General features: G+C 41.0%; 1 protein-coding gene across 1 annotated transcript in view; it reads right to left on the reverse strand.

Annotated features, from left to right (window-relative positions):
* The window catches only part of ITGA9 (integrin subunit alpha 9), a gene marked incomplete at both ends in the record, with an annotated part of 220,912 nt that overhangs the window by 49,085 nt on the left and 151,287 nt on the right, over positions 1–20,540 (reverse strand). The window contains 2 exons of the mRNA XM_080364271.1: positions 2,526–2,605; positions 3,413–3,499. Coding sequence (XP_080220397.1) covers positions 2,526–2,605; positions 3,413–3,499 — 167 coding nt within the window. The remainder of the gene's footprint in view (positions 1–2,525; positions 2,606–3,412; positions 3,500–20,540) is intronic.

Consider the following 20,540-nt stretch of genomic DNA (forward strand, 5'->3'; position numbering starts at 1 on the left):
ACAATCTTGAAAGATATATCACATGTATTTCCAATTTCTTCAGCAGTGACACTGGAATCACTTTTGCCTTGCAGCTCATTGGAATTACTCACAAATCAAGCTGGCAAAATAAAAGCTATGGTCCTGTTTATGTAAGGACAGTATCACTGAGACAGCAGGCAGTAACATCCCAAGTGATACCATGCAGATTGTGAGTTGCTCAGATTACAAAAACAGAGCCTGCTGACTACATACATGCAAAGACATAGCTCAGCTTTCTGCAACTGACACATTGGCCACATCTCTAATAAAACTATGGCCCAGATGGAAAAACCCACAAACTTTAAAGTCCCAGGAAAAAAAATCTAATAAAAGCTTTTCCTCTGCAGAGGCTCAAAGAAGAGTCTGAAATCGAGACATTTCTTGTCCAACACAAATACCAATATACCATGGTGGCAAGCAGAGTAAGAAAGTATAGCTCCATATACAGTTCACAGGTATGTGCTTATCTATTTGAAATGGAGCAAAGGTATGGACAGAAAAGGACAATATCAGTGACTCTAGCTCTAGCAAAATAGTTCATGTCAGAAAGCACAAAAGAGTCTTTTAGGGTATTTTTGGTGTTGGGTTTTTAAAAATTATTATTTTATTTATTAAAAAAAAAAAAATAAGAGCAAATGTAATGTAACGTTTAGTCCTTTTGCCAACTGATCTCTCACACTACTGAACCAGTCTCTCGTTACAGATGCTACTGCCAAATTTGCAGCTTCAAGGGACAGGCTTAAATGACCACATGAAGGGAAATACTTACTTTCCCATGAAAACGTGGCATAGCTTCTCTGCGTCCAGCCATTTCTGCCAGACTAGCTCCAGTTTTGTGTGGAAACAATGTGCCCACTCATTGCAGCCTGGCCACAGCACAGACACTTCCTCACCATTTCCTTATCACTGACTTTACCCCAGGGCTCCCTGCAGCTCTTGTGGTAGAAAGATTTTATTACACTTGACAGCAAGGGAATTGAGCAATTTGCCCAAAGTCACAGAGAAAATGAGGGTAATCAGCACTGGGACCTGCACTGTTGTCTTTGGAGGTTCAGCTGAATCCTTCAAAACACAACTGTCCTCCCATCCATCTCTGTGAAATGAGAAACTTTCTCTTAACCCCTCTGAGCATTCGCACTATGTGTACAAACTGCTATTTAATTCTTTGCTCCACCTAAAGGCACTGACTAACCCTTCTCACTAGTGGGGCGCAGAAATCTGAGGAGCAGGGTTATAGAGGAAAGCTCAGTGCTATCCAGAGCAGGGAAATTAGAGGTACAATCTGGAAAACACTAGCTGGGCAAATTTAAAACAGTGAAGGCCCACATTTGCACCAGTTGGCATTCACTTAGCAGATCACGATGCATCTTCCTCACCTAGAAGCATCACATCTAAACACACAACGAATTTCCCCTCATGGAAAATAAAACTTCTGTAAGATGCAATACATGGTCTTGCCCCTGTGATGTGAGGTCTCACTTTCAGTGTTTCATACCAACCCCACGTGCTGCAGGATCTTGTTGCCACCTACAGCTGTTACTGCAGGGGACGACTATGCCTTATGAGATCAGTCACTCAGCAATTGCTACCTCTCATCTCTCATCTCCAGCTGGCTGGTGGGGTGTCATCAAATTGGGGAGGAGAATTCAGGCTGGAGATCCCCGTTTTGACACAGGAGGGCATGAAGTTGGCCCACTCATGCAGTAAGTAGAAGCAGGAACCAGCCACACACCCAGCATGTCAGAGCAGTGGTTCATGGCCCAGGTTAATGCAGCTGTACTAACATCATTTCCCATACATACCCAACAATGCCTGTGAGTGAAACACCCACAGACTCTGCTTTTTTATGGCACATCATCTTAGGGGGCACAGAGAATGTGTCACCCCTTTTATTCTGCCTGAGATAAAATCCCTTTGCAAGCATAGTTGGCATCACCCTACTTCAATGCGTGCTCCAAGTGCCCTTGGGAAGTACCCTATTCAGCTGTTTCACACAGTCTGTCATATCTTGCTGAAGATCCAGAAGGAGAAAAAATAGACATGCAACTTTGGAAACTGTCAGTGAGATCCCTGACCATCTGATGAAAGCATTTATCTTTTCTGGTTGGCATCCAAGTATGCTTATTTCATTCAAATGCTGGAACAAATGGGTCTGCCTGGTGCTGATTGTCAACTGCAGCTGAGCTGAGCTTGATACAGGGCCCAGAGGGATGGGCACAGAAACACAAGGGCCTTCCGAATGAGAGAACACAAAATGCTCCTTCAGAATTGCAACTGCCTGGCAAAGAAAGCCTACGTGTGAACCTACCTCATTTTTCAGGAAGCTGCATCACATGGTTCCTCTATATTATCAAAATACATGCATTTAGCCCCAGTAATTTAACCTCATTTACTACATATGCATGTGTCTACAACTAATATCACACAACTGTCAAGCATAAACAATGCACACTTCATGTGACAATGAGTATCCAAGCAATCAAGATATACAAAGGTTCCCTTACCTTTGGGCAGTGACAAGGAAGGTAAGCATTTCTTCCTGCCCAGACAAGTGGCTTGTGTCAAAGATCACACTGAACTCATACTGCGCAAAGAAAAAGCAGTATTTAGAGACACTGTATGTTGCTTCAAATTTATTTATTCTGAAACTTCACATATATTTTACTGACCTAGCTGTATTTTTATACATGTAAGAGACCATCCTCTACTGCAGAGTAGCTTTTAAATCTTAGCACTTATGTCTCTGTTCAAATACTTATAAAGTCGGATTTTTCCTTCATTGTGAAAAAGCCTTTACTAGAATTGCCATTCAATAATATTTCTTGAGGAGATCATCTGTCAGGGGAAGAGACTTCCAGTATAAGGGGATCACTACCTGAAACTACCTCAGCACCATTCTATCAATCTATATATTTACTTGCTGGTGAAGAGATCTTTTAGGGGAATAAAGATCATGCCATAGGCCTTCATCTTCTACTACCGAACAAAATGTTCTTTAAAAGCTACCATGAAACCATAATATGAAAAAGTCATTAAGACCTTTCCATTGCAATATGTGCAAATTCAGTTGCTGTTTAATGTGAGAGAAGGCAAAAATAAAAACAGAATAAGACAACACAAATAAGAGTCCCTTTCTAATTTTCTGCAGAGGAAATATATAAGTTTTTCATAGCTGCAGCTTTTGCATCATTTTTCATGAGCATTGTATTGCTGCACACAGGGTACTGTCACTGGCTGTGCCCGGTGGGAAAGAGGACGGCTACCCTCCGTAACTGTGAAAGGCCTGAATATCTGTGTTAGAAAGCTACAGAAAGCATCAGTCACAGATATTTAACAGAGCAGTTGCCCTTTCAGCCACTCTTGGAGACAAATGCAAACATCACAACATTACCCTGGATTTCGATCTCATGAAAGGAAATCCCACGCTGCATTTGAGGAAGTCTGATTCCAACAATTCACAGGCAATGCCCAGCTCCTCCTGTAAGAAAATAGAAAACACCATGAGATGATAGATCTGGGGAGAAAAGGATTACTAACAAATACCATTGTGATGAAGTATCTTAGAAATCTAAACATTTCCCACCATAGCACTGTTATTCCCAGAAAACTAATACTCATTGAATAAGGAAAAGTGCAGTGTTGCACTTCCTCATGTCACCTCAGTCCGATCAGTGCTGGGAAGAAGATAACCATCAGAACATCACTCTGAGAGACGTATCAGAGGGAAATACTGCATGACTAAAAACACTGGAGTCAGGGGATCCACCCAAATTTCTTGGCTAACTCAGACCGTCAGTTGTTCCCTCTGCTCATTAAAAGCCAGCTTTCCAATGGTTCAGAATACAAATTCCCCAAGGTAGTTTTTTCCAGAAGCCAGTATCACAAAGAGAAAACTGTGTTGGGTGACAGCAACCAAACCATGCCATGCACAGATGCTGGAGAAAACAGTCATTTGGTCTTGGTGTCATTCACTGCCCTGATCTCTTTCTCTGGTCCACAGGATGAATCATGCTGATATGGATACCAGCCTTCTTTAGTGATACAATGTTAGCATAGATAAAGTAGAAGGATTAACCTCTCCCCATACTAAACAATGACAGACTATCAACATTGTCAAAAATACAAATGAAAAAAAGAATAGCCCTATCCTGCTTGACTGGTGACTCCATTAAAACAATAAACATGCTTTTTTTGAACTGCAAGTGTTTCATTGTTCCTTAAAATTCAAGCGTCTGGCTCCAGGTTAGCAGGCCCTCATCTCCACATTATCCAAGAACAGTTTTGTGTTCTGTCACTGTGAACAACTTTGTCTCACTAAATTTCAGGTTTTGCATTCAATTCAACAATCTGATACGCACCTTTAGGTGCCTACATAGTAAGTGTTCACTACGTGATCTCAGTGCCAGCACTCCTATCAAAGTCAATGGATGTAGGAAACAGCTCAGCAGACCAAATGTAGATGTTTAGTTTAACTGGATTGAATACCTCTGTAGGCCCTAGTATTGCCTAGATCATCATTGGAGCTATCATACTGATGTTATGCAGCTACAATATGAGTGCCTAAATTAAGACATTTAAGTCTAGAAATTAACTTTGTAGCTGAGAATCTCTCAGCTACAGGACATATGATTTTTTTGGCCTATTTTCAGTATTTACAGCAGTTGATGAAGCCCAGGCTCTGTCTGCTTATGCACATTTCCCAAATCACTTCAAATACGAGTTCTGCTTTAAACATGCACTTAGAATTAATCATTTACATGAGTTCCAGTCTCAGCTAGAACAAGCATGTGTGGAAGTAGATTCCTGAACCATGCACTCAGGCTACAAGCATCTCCAAAAAAATGCCTCTCTGCTTTTCACGTTCTGACCTGAGCACAGCATTACTGCTCTACAGACATTACTATTATCCTATTACAAGTCTGACAGCATTCAGATTCTTGATCTTTTAACTGCTTCCTGTGATATCTGAAAGACAACACCTCCTTTAGCTTCAAAATCATGGTTCAAATCAGGACACACATTTATAGAAAATTATAGCCCTAATGCTATATCTAACTCAGAGGGTGTTTCACTGGTTTCATATGAAAAGAAAAGAACAAGGAAAAAATCCATGCATGCTTGGAGATGCCTGATGGTGTGCTATTACTCCAGTACTGCTCAGATGCCAGAGCAGTGGCCTCCACATTCAGCTTTGTTATGGATTTGTTTCCTTGCTATATTCAGTAGGGTTCTGTTTCTAGAAATACAAAACATGGCACTGCCCAACAAATCAAATATCTAGCTTCAGTTGTGCAAAGCTGCCATCCTTTTATGCTGAGTTAGATTTTCTCCTCTATTTAACACAAAACATCAGAGAAAGTGTTTCATGGTAAAGCATCCCCTTCACTTGCCTTTTCCTCTCAGAAATCTGGGAGGTTCTCCAGTTTTATGTGAGTGATCAAGTGAACATAAACTCTGAGCAACTGCGTAACCAGACGAAAAATTTCACAGCTGTTTCCTCTGGGAACATTCTCAGTTCTGTGTTGTTCAAATGTCCCTTGTTGTCTAACTGTGGCAACCTATGAACTCTCATCAACTCCCAGCCTCTGTTAATTCAAGAGGGGTTTCTATTTACATAGCTGTCTGGTGGTGACAGTGACCAGACAGACGCAAGAGGCTGCCTCCTTTCCTCAAGGCCGTATCACTTCAGAGATGTCAAAAAACACGATAACAGAACAAACTCTCATCTTGACAATGGAAAAGTGCAGTAGTACTTCTTTTTGCACATGGGTGGCTGCCTGCCTTTGCAGCCCTGACAGCAGGCAGGCAGATGCCAGTGGTTTTATAATGGTCTGTTAAGGAAATGACAGATAATGTTGCATTGGCTGATTTTGCTGTTGTTGCTTGCAACAGCTTAATGGATGAAGTAAGATTGATTTTAATACTTTCTGGGTTCATTAGCATATTATCCAAATTAATGATTAATATTAACACAACATTACTGAAGTTCAGATTGGACAATAGGAAATGGTTCTTCACTGAGAGGGTGGTTGGTCACTGGAACAGGCTCCTCAGGGAAGTGGTCATGGCACCAAACCTGTTGACTTCAAGGAGCATCTAAGAGCAACACTCTTAGTCATATGGTTTAGTTTTAGGTAGTCCTACAAAGAACAGGGAGTTGGACTTGATAATCCTTATGGGTTCCTTCCAACTTCAGATATTCTATGGTTCTATTGATGCTGCAAAGTCAAATTGTTCAATGCTAGGGAACAGCAGAAATAAGTTTGCAGAAGGCTGAACCAGTGTAGTGCAGGCACATTTCTAAATTACACAGGCTACCCAGAAAACTTTTCCCCTGGACCCCTTTCTTTGCTCTGTGATTAGGACGGAGAAGCTCAGTTAATGTGTAAACATCTTGTTTTTTCTTCACTGCCCACTGTGGCTTCGGGCTTTATTTGCAGTGCACTGTTTTGGAGGGAGAGAAAATTGTTTCTTCATGGGGTTTCCTATGGTGTCCAGCTCTGTAACATGTGTGCACTCTATAGCCACTAAATAAACTCAATTTTCACACTACTCCGGCAAGCTGAAGAGTCGATGTTGTCTTATCTAACAAATAGGGAATGGAAACAGTGCAACTCAGGACTTTCAGAAATTTTGTACATGACTTCTCATTGATGTTAGGTAACACTTTTAGTGTGCAATACTTCTCTATAACAAAATAACCCAGTTTACTGTATGAGTTTCCATAGCAGTTTCTATTCTGCTTAGAAAACACAGCCAAAGGGGTTGGAAGTTTCCCTTCCAATGAGAGAGTGTGAAGCTTTATCTGGAAAACTTTGTTTCTTTCTGAAATATTTCACAGCATTTCATATTCTTCTGAGAGTCAATCAAATAAACAACAAGCTAATTAGCCTAATAGCTGTACTGTCACTGTATAATAAATGCAGACCTGGGTATGAGAAACATGAAGCTCAGGCTGGCTCACATTCTATTTCTCAAAGTCCTCCATTGAAGAAAGAAAAGTTCCTGATACTTATAACACAAAAACCAGAACAGTCAAGTTTTAACTCCATTATAATGGGCACAGGGGCACATGGGGAAACAACAACTCAAACTAAATCCCATAGATTTATGCCGTCGAACATAATCCCTGGGGCATAACATCTTCACAAATGATCTAAATGATGGGAGCTCAGAGTGTATCTGACTACAGGCTGACAACATGGGATGTTCCTTGAAGCAATGTCTCCTCATATTCTGCCCCTAACCCACATGCTATGTGCAATCAAATCCTTACTGCCCGAAACAACTCAGATAGCAAACCAGAAGAAAGTAAGGGGCTCACAGAGTAATCTGCTTCAGACAGGTAGACAAGCTAGATCAGGTCGAATGCTTAGAACACTGTATGCAGCTTGGTCTAGAGAGCATTTTAATGTGAGTGAAGTGTTTTAACCACATACATGAGATGCTGGATTATGGGATCATCATCTTGCTCTGGAATAACTCAAGAGCTATATCTTTTTGCTGACTTCACCTAGCTGAATGTCTGGGGATATAACATGAAACTACTCCAGATTTTGCTCTTTTCCCGTCACAGAGATGGACTGCATGAGAAGCACATGTTTTTCAGGCCACATAAAGCAGGTTATCTTTAAGAAAATAGCTTGTCAGCACCAGAACAGGTCATACCAACTATGTCTTTCACTCTATGTATTTTGGCACTTTAAACTCCAGCCTTCCTTTAATAGTATTTAATGAGCCCAATGTTCTCATGGTACAAAGGTGAGACCAGTGCCAGCTGGAACACAAAACCAGATTAATTTAGGTATGATTCTGGAAAAGGCTCCTTATTAGACCAAAATTCTGCTCAAAGACAGCTGCTAAACAGCAGCTTCCTCCTCCTCCTGAAACAAACATTTTTACAAGATTTCTTAAATACTGTTTACTTCACCCTTGAAAGGTCCTTTTCAACTTGGTGAGCTGCCAACTCTGAGGCTTAAAAAGAAGGAAAAGAGTAAGAGAGAGCTGGTGGTGGAAGAAAGGTTGCCTGGCTTTGGATAAAACACAGTCACAGGTCAAAGACTCTGCTTCTGGGAAGAGTCTACATGTTGACACACCAATGCAACATGTTGTTCTTCATTAAGCTCTCTCATTCTGAATGCAGACGACCAAAACTGGACACCTTATCTGAAATGGCAGAGCCCAAAGAAAGATATAGGAACTTCTTCACCTTCACCTTGACTAATTTTTTTAAATCAGATTGTATATGCTTTTTTACTCTGACCCTCCTCTGCCTCATTCATGCCCAATCCAAATCTTCCAACCTTCCTAAATCTGATCTGACAGTTCATATAATAATATTTTATTTTTCCCACCCTTAGAGTCAGTAATTTCTTCCCCAAAGGTAGAGCAATTCCTCTGAACTGATGAGGTCATCAGCACACTTCCTCAACTTGCCTCATCCCCACCCATGACTGGTTGTAAGCTCCTTGCCCTCAAGCATCTCCTTAAGTAATCTCCCCCAACCCATTAACTCCCCTTCAACAGTCTCCAGTACCAGGCTTTTATCTATCTGACAACTCTTCTTCCTAATTATGACTATTAGCAAAAGCAAGCAAATATAAAAATGCAAATCACTTATGCTATTTTGCACTCATCGGTGCTCTCACAGAGAAGGTGTGAATTCAACTATCCTAACACTCATTTATGACCTGCCAGCTCTCTGCTTTTCTAAGCACACAAGCTACTACTATGCACTACATCTGAAATGTCAACAGGTAGATGCAACAGAAGAATACTAAACTTGCAAATGATGGGCCAGATATGGCTCTCTTCTTTTTTTTTAATAAAATCATACCAAAGTAGTCAACAGAAAGCTATATTAAGTTCTGAACTTAGGCTGAATACTGTTGATTATTTGTGCCAGAGTTGACTTCACCTTTTAAAATACTCTTCTGATTAGTTTTCACTCTTGAATGCATTAAAATCACTAAAGAAAGGCACTGAAAATATCTTCATTGCAGAATTGTTAGGCTAATATGTATATTTTTTAGGAGGGAAACAACAAGAAAAAATGAACTTGTTAGAAAATCCATTTACCAGCAGTTTATATTTTTCTTCCCTTAGCTGTACTCAAATTAAAGTTTTCTGTTGTTGTTTAGATGGAAAAATGTCTCCCCTGCAAATCCTGGCTACTAGCACAAATGCTCTGGAACAGAGGAGAAAATGTCTTGGAAGCCTTGATAATATGTTGGCAGAACACTCTTGTTTTGAAGATGTTGATAATTTATTTAACTTATTAGGTTTTTTTGATATTGCTGTATGTTTTCCAAAGGGTACAAAAGAAGAATGACAAGAGCGAATACTGAGGAACCCTGCACTTGTTGCCAGAGCACTCACTCTTATTATTGGTTCTCTTGTTCTCTAATGCCTGTGAACCCATTACACTTGACACCACAGGGGACCACGAACAGTATCCGAGAAGTCCTAAAACAAATACACAAAGAAAACACCACAAAGGAGGGCTACTTGCACCATCCACTTCATCCTATGTTAACTCTCGAAAGTTAGATACTATGCATCTACCTACTATATACTCTCTAGTATATAAACTTTACAACTAACTCTCCCTGCTCGTCGTTTGGAAATGTAGATTCTCTGATCTGCAGTGAAGGTAGAGACTTACATCAGGCACTGGGAAAAATAGTTTTGCTAAATTTGTACAGTTTTTTATTCTCATCATGGACCCTAACTTAAAGCACATACTTATACCTCAGTAATTCCAATTTGTATATTTGGTGAAGAGGGCCACTTTCCCAAATGAGAGTTTAGACAAACATCTGGATGTTTTGTTCCACCCAACAGGATGATTACATGGACCTGAACCGCATTTTAAGAGTGTCTTACTTCAGGGAGATATTACTGGACATATGTATGTTCACAGCTGGTAATCTGCTTCCTATGCACTTAGCTAGCAAAGCCAGGTAGCACAAACACCTCCCACATCAGGAACCTAAAATAAAGGCTCACCTCTTTGATGATGTTTGAGGTGGCTTCTTCAAATCACTCTTTATAATCTTGGTCTAGCCCTTCAGTTGTACTATCAACAGTTTATGGGTTTCCCTACGGTTTTGAGAGCGTAACTTTTATTTTGCTCCTACCCTTATCTCTCCCTGCCTCACAATCCTCTTAACGCCTTCACAGAGGCTTCAAGGATATGAAGATTTGTCAGTTCATTTAATAGCCACTCATCTGAGCATATTGATGTATTTTCTTTCCACAGCAACTGAGGTCACCAAAGGATGTGGGTCACAATTACCCACACGTACAGAGCAATTAGGGATGCCTGAGCTCCTGAAAGCTTGAGGCTTTTTTCAAATAAAAAGACTGGCTTAAGCTGAGTTTATCTATGACTGAGAGCAAGTGCAGCTCAGAGTAATTTAATCTTGGAGGCCCCTTCTTGTGCATACAACAGCTCATTTTTTCTAACACAAAAATCCACAGATATCGTGCTTTCCTCCAAAATGGGGCTTTGCTGAGAATTTTAAAACTGCAAGAACACAAAGAGGATCAGTGGTATTACTGACCGGGAACTCTTCCTGGCACTGTACAACAATTCAAGCAAAAAATGTCTGAAATGACTGAAATGGTGGGTCTGATCTACCTCAGATACCTCTTAAAAGTTGCTCAGATTATCATCCCTGAAAATCCTTTGTGTCTCTATTTTATTTGTACAACTAACAGTCTGATGTCTGCTTTGCCTCTTTGTCAGCCGTACTCTCCTCAGCAGACAGTTAATATTTCCTTTGTGTTTCTGGGCTGGACCCTGCCAGGCACAGACCTTCCCCAACTCTTTCAGCCCACAGCCAACACTGAAGGCATCAGCAAGTCACATTTAGAAATCTTAGTATCTTACAAACTGAGCCAGCCGCTTTGGGGTCTGGTTTTTCCTTTTTTTTGCTCGTTTCAGGAATTACAAATGCACAAAACATTCAAACACCCATTGCCATCAATGCCCAGCTGCCAACACTGCACAAACAGGGGGTCAGACAGAGGAAGGTGCGGGGAAAGCTGTGCGCTGTGGTGGGATGCACTGCTCCCCTGGGGCCAGCTCCCCTGGTGGCAGTGATGGCACACAGTAGTGGCACTGGGCCACCTGGCAAGGCCACAGGCCCTTTCATGAGCTGTGAGCATGTAACATGGCCTGGGGAAAAAAAGAAATCCTATTACTAACAGTAGCTTTGAAGATGGACTGCAGTGGTCCTGCACAGGTAGCCATTGGTTTTAAAATCAATCAAAGGTCCAGGAAAAATTCTCATGTGCATTTCAGGGAATTTCTGCTTTCAAAGCAAAAATCTCATGAATTTTGTTCTACATTTTTGACACATGGTTTACTCAGCAACACCTTGTGTTCAGAAACTCTTCTGCATGCACTTCTCCAGCTGCCAAAACAAAGTGTGTGACAGAATCAAACACTAGGAGGAAAAAGATGTTCATGATGGAAAGAAACTAAGATGGCTTTACTCTTAACATAACATCTCTGTTGTTTGAGCTTCACAGGTTTCTTTTGCTGTAAATAATATCCAAACACAGATGAAGTACAAGTAATAATGTGAATAATATGAAGGACAAGTCAATGATAGATCAGCAGCAATAGCAACTATAGTGTGAAAATTATTGTTAATCATTACCTGCTAGGAAATATATTACAGAGAGGGAGATACAGACTCAATATGCACTTGCTCAGCTAGACATTGTAATGAAACTAGCATCTACCCAATGTCTTGAACGCAACGACTGAACAATATTGGATATCCAGTCAAATTACACAACAGAATAAAAAGAAATGTTTGTGCTTTGCAAAGGTCTGTTTCAAAGATGTCGCAGGGACTGAAAGTTTTCCTTTACTTTTCAACAGGCAGATATTCCCCTAACAAAGTAAATCACAAAATGTGAATGTCACACATCATCAATTCTGCAGCTCCACAAATTGCTGTTTCACCAGCGAAGACCCTCGTCGTCCCAGTGCTTACATGAGCAAGCAAAAGTGCATACCCAAATACACTGATATAGACACAGCCAAATGTGCACATAAAGATCAGAGGGAGCATGGCGTCTGGACCTGTATTCTGATGATGAGTCAGTCCTTTGATTCATTATCAGAAAATAAGCTTGAAAGGGGGTTGGGGAACCTCAACAGTTGTTTCATAAAATGAACCAGGGGGGAAAAAAAGAAGTTTTCTTTGGCATTAGGGAGAGATTTCCTGTCCTGTTCCATGATCTCACTAGTAAATGCTGTAGGCACACCCCACCCCCAAGCTCAGCGAGCCTGTCTTCAAACATCTTGGATTTGCTGCTTATTTTGTGAGAAGAACTATTTCTCTATAATTAATTAGAGCCTCCCGCCTCTTCCTTTTCCTCCTTGGACGGAACCTATTTATAGATCATGAGCTCACCGATTCCAACCGACATAGCAAATCTTTGAGTAAAAAAGGAGAGAAAGATAAAAACTTTTCTGTTTACTAGATCTTCCCAACATTCTTGATATTTCTCTCTCTTTCTCTCTCATAAATGTTTGCCTTAGTTGGCAAAAAGCTAGCATAGCAGATTTTTAAAGCAAACAGTCTCAGAAGCTGAAGAAGCAGCAGAAATTGTCAGGTCACATAAGTGATTAAGTCCAAAAACAAGTTTTGAAACTGGTCAACAAAACCAATCACATTTTTGCCTCTCCCATCTTTTAACGGACCTGCAGAGCAGGTGGTAATGCTATAAGGAGAAAGGGAGATTTGATGCCACTCTGAAAAGTTTCACTTCCTTTGCTGTCACGCTAATTATAATTTTTAATAAACCAATGAGACTTACATCAGCTTTCACCACACTACACAAACTAGATCTATCTTTTCCCTGATTCCTGAGAACTGCTGAACTTAATTTCTTCAAGATACAGGAAATAATCCAGGGAACATCACCAAGATCCACTATCCCCATAGAGCTGTTAGGTCAGCTGTCCCTCGTTCATTGTGAGGTTGGCCAGGTTTCAGCTACACTGTTTGGTCAGGCCTGACTGAATGACCCTTTTCCATATGTGTTAATGTATGGCTACATATAGTCTGCCAGCAGAGCGGGAGCAGCTTAAAGGTTTCCCACACAACCCCCATCCACAACCTGGGTGTTATTAGTAACACAAGGAATGCCCTTTGAAGACTGTATGACTAAGTCATGTAAAGCTTCTTATTTAGGATAAACTGATAGTGTCCCCCAAGTACAGGATGGTAGCTTATTTTACGGTGGTAGATGACCAGTGCCCCCAGTGGAATTGTTCAGGCAAGTAATGGCTGGAGACATCAGACTTGCCCTGTGATGTCTTTATTGTGTCTCATAAAAGTTTGGAATAGAGATGAGAGCCTTACTCTTGCTTTTATATCCTTTCCAGAGACAGTGATACAAAAGCAGTCATGGAGGAAAATAGTTCTCAGCAGAGCAAATATGTATTTTTTGGAATCTGGCATGCAATGACAGACAAGTTTGCACTCCAGGGGCCACCCCTCCCCCCTGCATCAGCAATTAGCATCTGAGAAGTGACATCATTACTGACATCATCAACTGTGGCTCTGGCCCCTGCAGCTACCTCCATGCCCCAGGGAACATGTGTTAGGTCAGGCTTGGCACTTGAGCCTCTTTCTCAGTGCAGGGGGCTGACAATCCAGTTGGGATAACCTCAGGCTCCTCAAGGCCTCTAACTCCTGAACACAACCCAAATCAAACGTTTTCCCAGGGCCAGAAAGCTCAAGCTGCCTTTTCGCTCCCATCCCCACAAGCCTCTAACTCTTCCTAGATCTCAGTGGGGAGGAACCACCTGAGCTGAAAAGTTGCTCCTTGACTGCAGGCACTGGAAACTTTCCAAGGAAGCCTCCTGTTACACCGCTGCCTGGATGTTTTGATATCTGAAGCTTTGGAGGAGCATACAAGGGCTTGAGAGCTTTCCCCAACCACTTTCTGCCAATGCTGCTCCTTGATTTTAACACTCAGCTCTGGGTAGGGGCGGCTTTGGGATGGGATTTGCCTGCTTCTGTGGAAGAACAACCTGAGAAGATTTGTTGGGGGAAGATCCGTACCAGCACCAAAGTCAGTTCATTCATTTTCCACTAAAAAAAGGTAGAGCCTTCTTTTCATGGAAAGGATTCAGATTAAATACACTGTTCTTCGTGGTATTTAAGCAAAAAACATCTTTAGTGGGTTGTGGCACGGAGCACTGCTTGCACTTTAATCCCTTCCTAGTTTTTCCCTCTTGCAAACTGACCTTTTCTTTTGTCCTTCCTTCCTTTAAAGAATGCTAAGAAATTACAAGGTACTTCTAGCAAGATGACTTCATTTAGGACTGGTTTGTGATCAGCTCTCTCTCTGAAGTGGCCTTTATTGTTTGCTGTGCCACTTCCTTTCCTTATAGAACCAAGAAAATCGAGGACAACAGGGCTGCCTGTTTGTAGAATAGGGCAGTTAATGTCACTTTGCAGGTAAAAAACCCAAACTACTACCGAAAACTCAAGGAAGTATCAAGCTTGGAATACAGGAGAGTTTTGAAAGTTCAACATACCTACTGAACAGTTTAAGATAAGCTACCAAGAAAATACTACCTTTCTAAGCCTATACACATTCAAGTCTAATAAAAACAAACAAAACTAATTCCACTGACTAAGCTTTCACCGGTCCTTTGTAACCTTTACTAAAGAATCAGGCTCGTATCTTATATTAAGACACAAGTGCCTTTCACATAACAAGTACTTTCTATAGTGGAAAAATATAATCATTGCTTGGAATAGAAAGAAAAATAATTCCTTGCTTGGAACACTCATGCTAAAACAATAAACAGGCCCTCTTGCATGCAGCATTTCAAAACTATGTATAATCACTGGGAAAAAAAAGACAGAAAGAAGCTAACACCAAACTTCATTTGAGATCTGCTTATGCTATTTTGCAGCTGAGGCAGACAGACAAAAGTATACTGGTTTCAAACTGGGATTAACGCATTGGTGCCACCCATGACCATAACCTAATAAATTTTATTTTCTCCTCCACAGGCAGTTCAGATGAGAAATGGGAGGAAGGCATAGCACAGTTGTATTGGAGGTGGTAAGGTATCACACTATGCCAGGTACCTTCACAGATATTTGACATTGCAGATATTTCCAAGAGATATGTTGCTCCATTTGCTATACTCCTTGTCCTATAAATACATATGGATAGATTAATGGTTCCTGCGAGGAAAGCAGAGGAGCAAAAGCACCAATGGGGTTAATAATAAAGCTAAGACTTTTTTTTCCTCTTGGATCAGAGTTGACACAACTGGAAACACCCATCTTTCAGCTTTCAGAAATTCTGACAATTCCATCAATTCCACCATTAGTTTATTTTTGGTAAAACAATTAGACTGCTCTGCCTTGGAGAAGGATTAGGGACATACAGGATCCTTGAGTATTTACATTTTCCATCTATTCATATTGTACCTTTTTTTGGAACAAATTCAGCTGCTTTCTGCCTTACACTCACACACACATGCATGTACACATATATTGCCCCACTCATTTGCAAGGCACAAAGCAAAATGAAAAGGTAACTGTGCACTTGCAGCCAAGCAAAAGAAACTATTTCCTAGAGCCAAAATCAGTAACACACACACACACAGACACAATGCAAATGACCCGAAGACAGACACTTTACAGCAGGTATGTTGTACTCCAAAGGGTATTACCTTCAGTACATATTACAATTGCAGAGCCAAGCATATGCAGGTTACGCTTACGTTTGCAGAGTCTTTTCAATAGATTTTTATACACACCATTTACTTTTGCACAAGTTTTCCAACTTGATACTGGAAAGGATAGCAACCATCACTTTTAACACAAATTGTAAGCACATAGTTCATTTAATATTCTTATTTTTCAGGACCAGAGTGATGGGTCGCAAAGCCAGTTAGCTAAGCCACTGCCCAAGGTGGGGGCGCACTGTCCCTTCCCCAGTGCCCCTGAGGGTCCAACAGAGCTGGCGACTGACAGATCTGGCTGATCAGCCCTGTCTCTGATACAGAGCCATCACTGAGCAGGAGAAAGACCACAGGAGCTTTTCAAAGACTGCTTACAGTTCAGCACACACATAGGCAAAGCATGATTATTATCTTCACAGCTGCACAGAGAGGCCAAGGGGAAGATGAATAACCTCTCCATCCCAGTAACCACAGTGATCAAATTGAGGGTCTGGGAAGGTGTATATGAGCAAGGCAACGATACAGAGCTATTTCCCCCAAAATATTCTCCCTACCTCCAAAAGTTTTTGACTCAAAGGTGTCCTGAGCCTGAGTTAACTTCTGTGTACTCACCCTCTGGGGATTCTTCTTCAATGATCCTGCTTACCTGCCCCAGCAGTCGTGCATTCTTTTACTACCCACTTGATCCAGTGGAAAGGAGTGCTGCAGCCCGATCAGACGTGGTGTGAAGGCCCCTCTTTCTTTTGTTTGCCTCCCACCACAGACATCAGGACAACAGAAAAAAGTCACCACCCTCCCCAGCCCAAAGTCCACTCTGCTGGTTTACCAGATGTCTTCCCCAGCTGCTGTCTCAGGTATCCACCTTGAAAAACAAATATTTCGTTGCCATTACTTGAAATACTCTTTTTCATTTATTTCAAGAGATGCAAAGCTCTCCCTTCTGAAGGCACACAGTGTCATTTCCTGGCATGATGCAGGAAACATCATGACTGAGTAAATAGGAATAAAAATCACTGGGAAGTAAGATGGCCAGCTGAACTCCCACCATCTGCAAGGCAAATGGAAAATGGACTCAGTAACCTTCTCTCCTTTTGGAGCACTGGTCTGGATGCTCCTCTCCAGCAGGATACCAGTGCTGGCTGCAAGTGCCACAGCATCAGGAACAGTCCCTGGGATATTAATGCAGCCAAATACAAAGCTGGAAACTTGGACTAAATCTAATCCAAACTCTATTTTCCCCATGTACTTCCACCTTATTTTAGAATTTGTACCTTTACTGGTCTGGTTCAATGCTTTAGCCAAGCACTCATAGCTCCATGGATGGATGACCACTGCACCGTGAGCCAACTGTGACAGGAATTCAACACCAACCACCCTTTGCAAAAGAGATGCTTAAAACAGTTGAACATGACATACTTTTGTTTCTACTCTGCATCGCTTGATTACAAGTCACATCTTAAAAAAGAAACCTACAAAAAGTAACCCTGTTCACAACTGCCAATCTCCCACATCATGAACTGCCACAATATTTTTCAAGTTAGACCAAAGATTTCGTGAAAAGGGAAGACTTAGGTGCAGAATGGGGAAAATTCACGATCCACATGTACCAAAGCATTACAACATGATGCCTACTTAGTAAGGCACTACCTGTTTGCCAACCAAGATAAAACCTTTGCTCATAAAAACGTGAACACGCACCTTTTGAAAGCACTACACTAGCTAGTACATACACTAATATACTACTAAGCCTAAGGCAACTTCCATCTACCCACCACGTCCTTCAGGCTCCACACACAAAACCAGAGTAAAGCTCTGAGGAAAATAAAGACTAAAGGAAAATCAGGTTTCTGACTCCACAGTGATAAATATAAAAAGCAACCATAAAAACCATTACACAAAGTATCTCTGATGCATTCAGCTAAATTCAGCAGTCATTTAGATTGTGCTACTCCTAAAAAAAAAAAAAAAAAAAAAGCTTTTCTTTATAAAACTGCAGAAGTTTTAATTTTTGTTGGATTAAATGCCTGTTCAGACACAATGTAATTATCCAGAAAAGAAAAATAGGTCTCGATAGTGAAAAAAAAAGCATGTCCAGAGTTACACACCATTATATGTTATTCAAATAACATAAGCTATTGTAATTTGTCAGCAGTGCATTGCATTTGATTACACCTTTATTTCAAAGAAATTGTGGATAAACACGTCTTTTTTTCTTTATTGTTCTCTCTATGCGTAGGAATATTAAGAGAAGCTTAATAACAGCAGTGGATTCCCATACCTCTGAGGCCATTCTCTCCAATAATCCATGGAAAAAATCACAGACAGGGAAGCTTCTGGAAGCAGAAAAGGCTCTGAGCTAAGTTTCCCTTCATCTTACTTCACATGTAGATCTATGTATATATGTGCTCATGCACACATGTATCTCATTCTACTAAATAATGGTTGCATGGCAACATGAACAGGGGAATTTGTTTTAATTATTACAGATAACACATGGGTTACACACATCATTATTCTATAATAATTAAAACATATGTTCAAAACATCTCTTAAAATTAGAAGCAGAAAAAAAATAAGCAGCGAAAATCAAATAAATGAACAAACATTCATTTCCTAGCGGTATTTCTGAAAGCATGGATAATACATGCCCTCCATATACTGTAAGACAACCTTCTGTGTGTAAGGCATCAATTATACTGAATATTGGTATATTCAACTGCAACACAGTCATTCTCTCTTACCGTTATAATGAAAAACTTGAGTTCAGGAAATAAATTCAAATGTCATCAATGAAAAAGCAAACAGAAAACCTCACAAATTATTAAAATTAAAACCAAACTGGATGAGGAAACACAATCAATAAGATCAAACCTTATGCACTCCTTCCCCCCTCCACCTTTTACCCTGGTGGTAATTTTCAAGTGTAAAGAAAAATATCAGGAAAATGATAATGAGTTTCGCACTGGGTATTTTCCTGGAATTAATAAAACTTAGCCCAACCTACAATCCCCAGCAACCACAGCCAAAACTTAAACCCCAGGAAATGCCTTTTGCAAACACACACAGGTTTGGAGGTTTTGGTTTTTGTCTTTCAGAAACTCAAATTGAAGGTGCATCAGGGCCTTTTTCACAGGAAAACCTGATGACATGATAAACACTACATAGCCTAGAGACACTACTGAAATGCAAAGGTAAAATCCACTACATACTGCACTGGGATATTGAAACAGCTTTTTTTAATATATGTATTTTATTTTTTTAAAACAAAAGCTTAGCAGTACACTCATAAGGCTTTACTTTAAGAGGTGCCGCTCTACTTTACAGAGCAGCTTTTTAGTGCTCTCCTCCTTTTTCCCCTGCTAAGTGGAAATTGCCGCGTTACGATCCCACAGATGGTTATGGCCAAAAGTGAAGAGCAGGTTTTCTGGCCTCCTCCCAAAGGCGGGCTGGGAAAGCGCTGCGGGCCGGGAACGCGCCTGGCTCGGCATTCCCTGCTGCTTGCCCGGGCAGGAGGGCCACGGAGACAGCCCAGAGAGGGGTCCCCCGCCCACCCCCAGAGCCTCCAACAGAGCCAGCCGAAATGGAAAAAAATACAAATTTAAGGCCTGAAGGCTGCCTTTTTTTTTTTTTTTTTGGGGGGGGGGGGGGCGGTGGTTAATGTGCCTTCTGCTAATCGGAAGGTAGATTGATGCCACCTGAATGCAGGGTTACAAGGCTGGCTGCCACAAGAATCAGAAATCCCAGGCCCCCCAATGTCAAAGCCAAGGAAAGAAAAGCTCATGATTTCTCAAGCAGCGCTGGCTCCTCCTTGGATTTTCAGCTGAAAACTCTTCACACCCTTACTCATCTTTTTGACTGTGCAGCTGTGTTGTTTTGTTTTTTTTTTTTAAGTCTTTCTGCTACAGAAAAAATTGCTGTTGACTTCAGGGAGGCTAAACCTGAAGTATGACTGCAGGATCATGCCTTGTGCTCAACGAGATTAATTAAAGAGTGTTTCATTTTTATTTATATATCCTATTAACATCACAGGAGAAATCAGAACTAGGCAAAAGAGAGCAATTGCCACCACTTCCAGCCACAGAGCATCACAACTGAAGCAGCAGAATCCCTTTTCCAAAGCCCCCTTCCACAGCCAGCACTGATGCGACTGTGGCTGTAGCTCCACGACCTCTGCTAGTGCCCAGCCATGAAGAAACCTCACTTTGGGTGATACACCAGCAGGTAGGTCAGGATTTACTGTAAACAGGCTTAGCATAGTTTGCCTTCTAGACCCTACAAAAATTCCATCCCATGTACTTGTATTCATCCACACAGCTGTTCTTCCTTCAGAAAACTATTCCTCTCACAGCCTCAAGGGAAAAGCAGTGCTAGGGACTCAAACAAAACCTCAATAATCTGAGCCACACAGAGCATCCCAGGCTGTTCCTCAAAACCACTATGTATATATATATAAGCAGTCAAATTAAGAGTCATTACGAGATACTTCCAGGACAAACACTTTCCTCATCACATAACCCAAAGCACAGCCCCACCTGATCAGCATAAACCTTCTCAATATATGTGGTCCCACATGTTATATCAGGACCATCAAGAACTTAAAAACAGAGATGTTCAGTAATAGCTTACTATGAGTAACTGAAAGCTGTTTAAAAACAAACAACTTCCACTTTCCCAAATCCTCACAAAAATTTATAGCATATTTTTTGTACTGCAAAATAAATTTTTACTCTGCCTAAACTCACCTGAAAGAAACAGGCATAACACAAAGTCCTGTCTTCTT

The sequence above is a fragment of the Nesoenas mayeri genome, assembly GCF_963082525.1.
Source record: "Nesoenas mayeri genome assembly, chromosome: 2".
NCBI lineage: Eukaryota > Metazoa > Chordata > Aves > Columbiformes > Columbidae > Nesoenas > Nesoenas mayeri.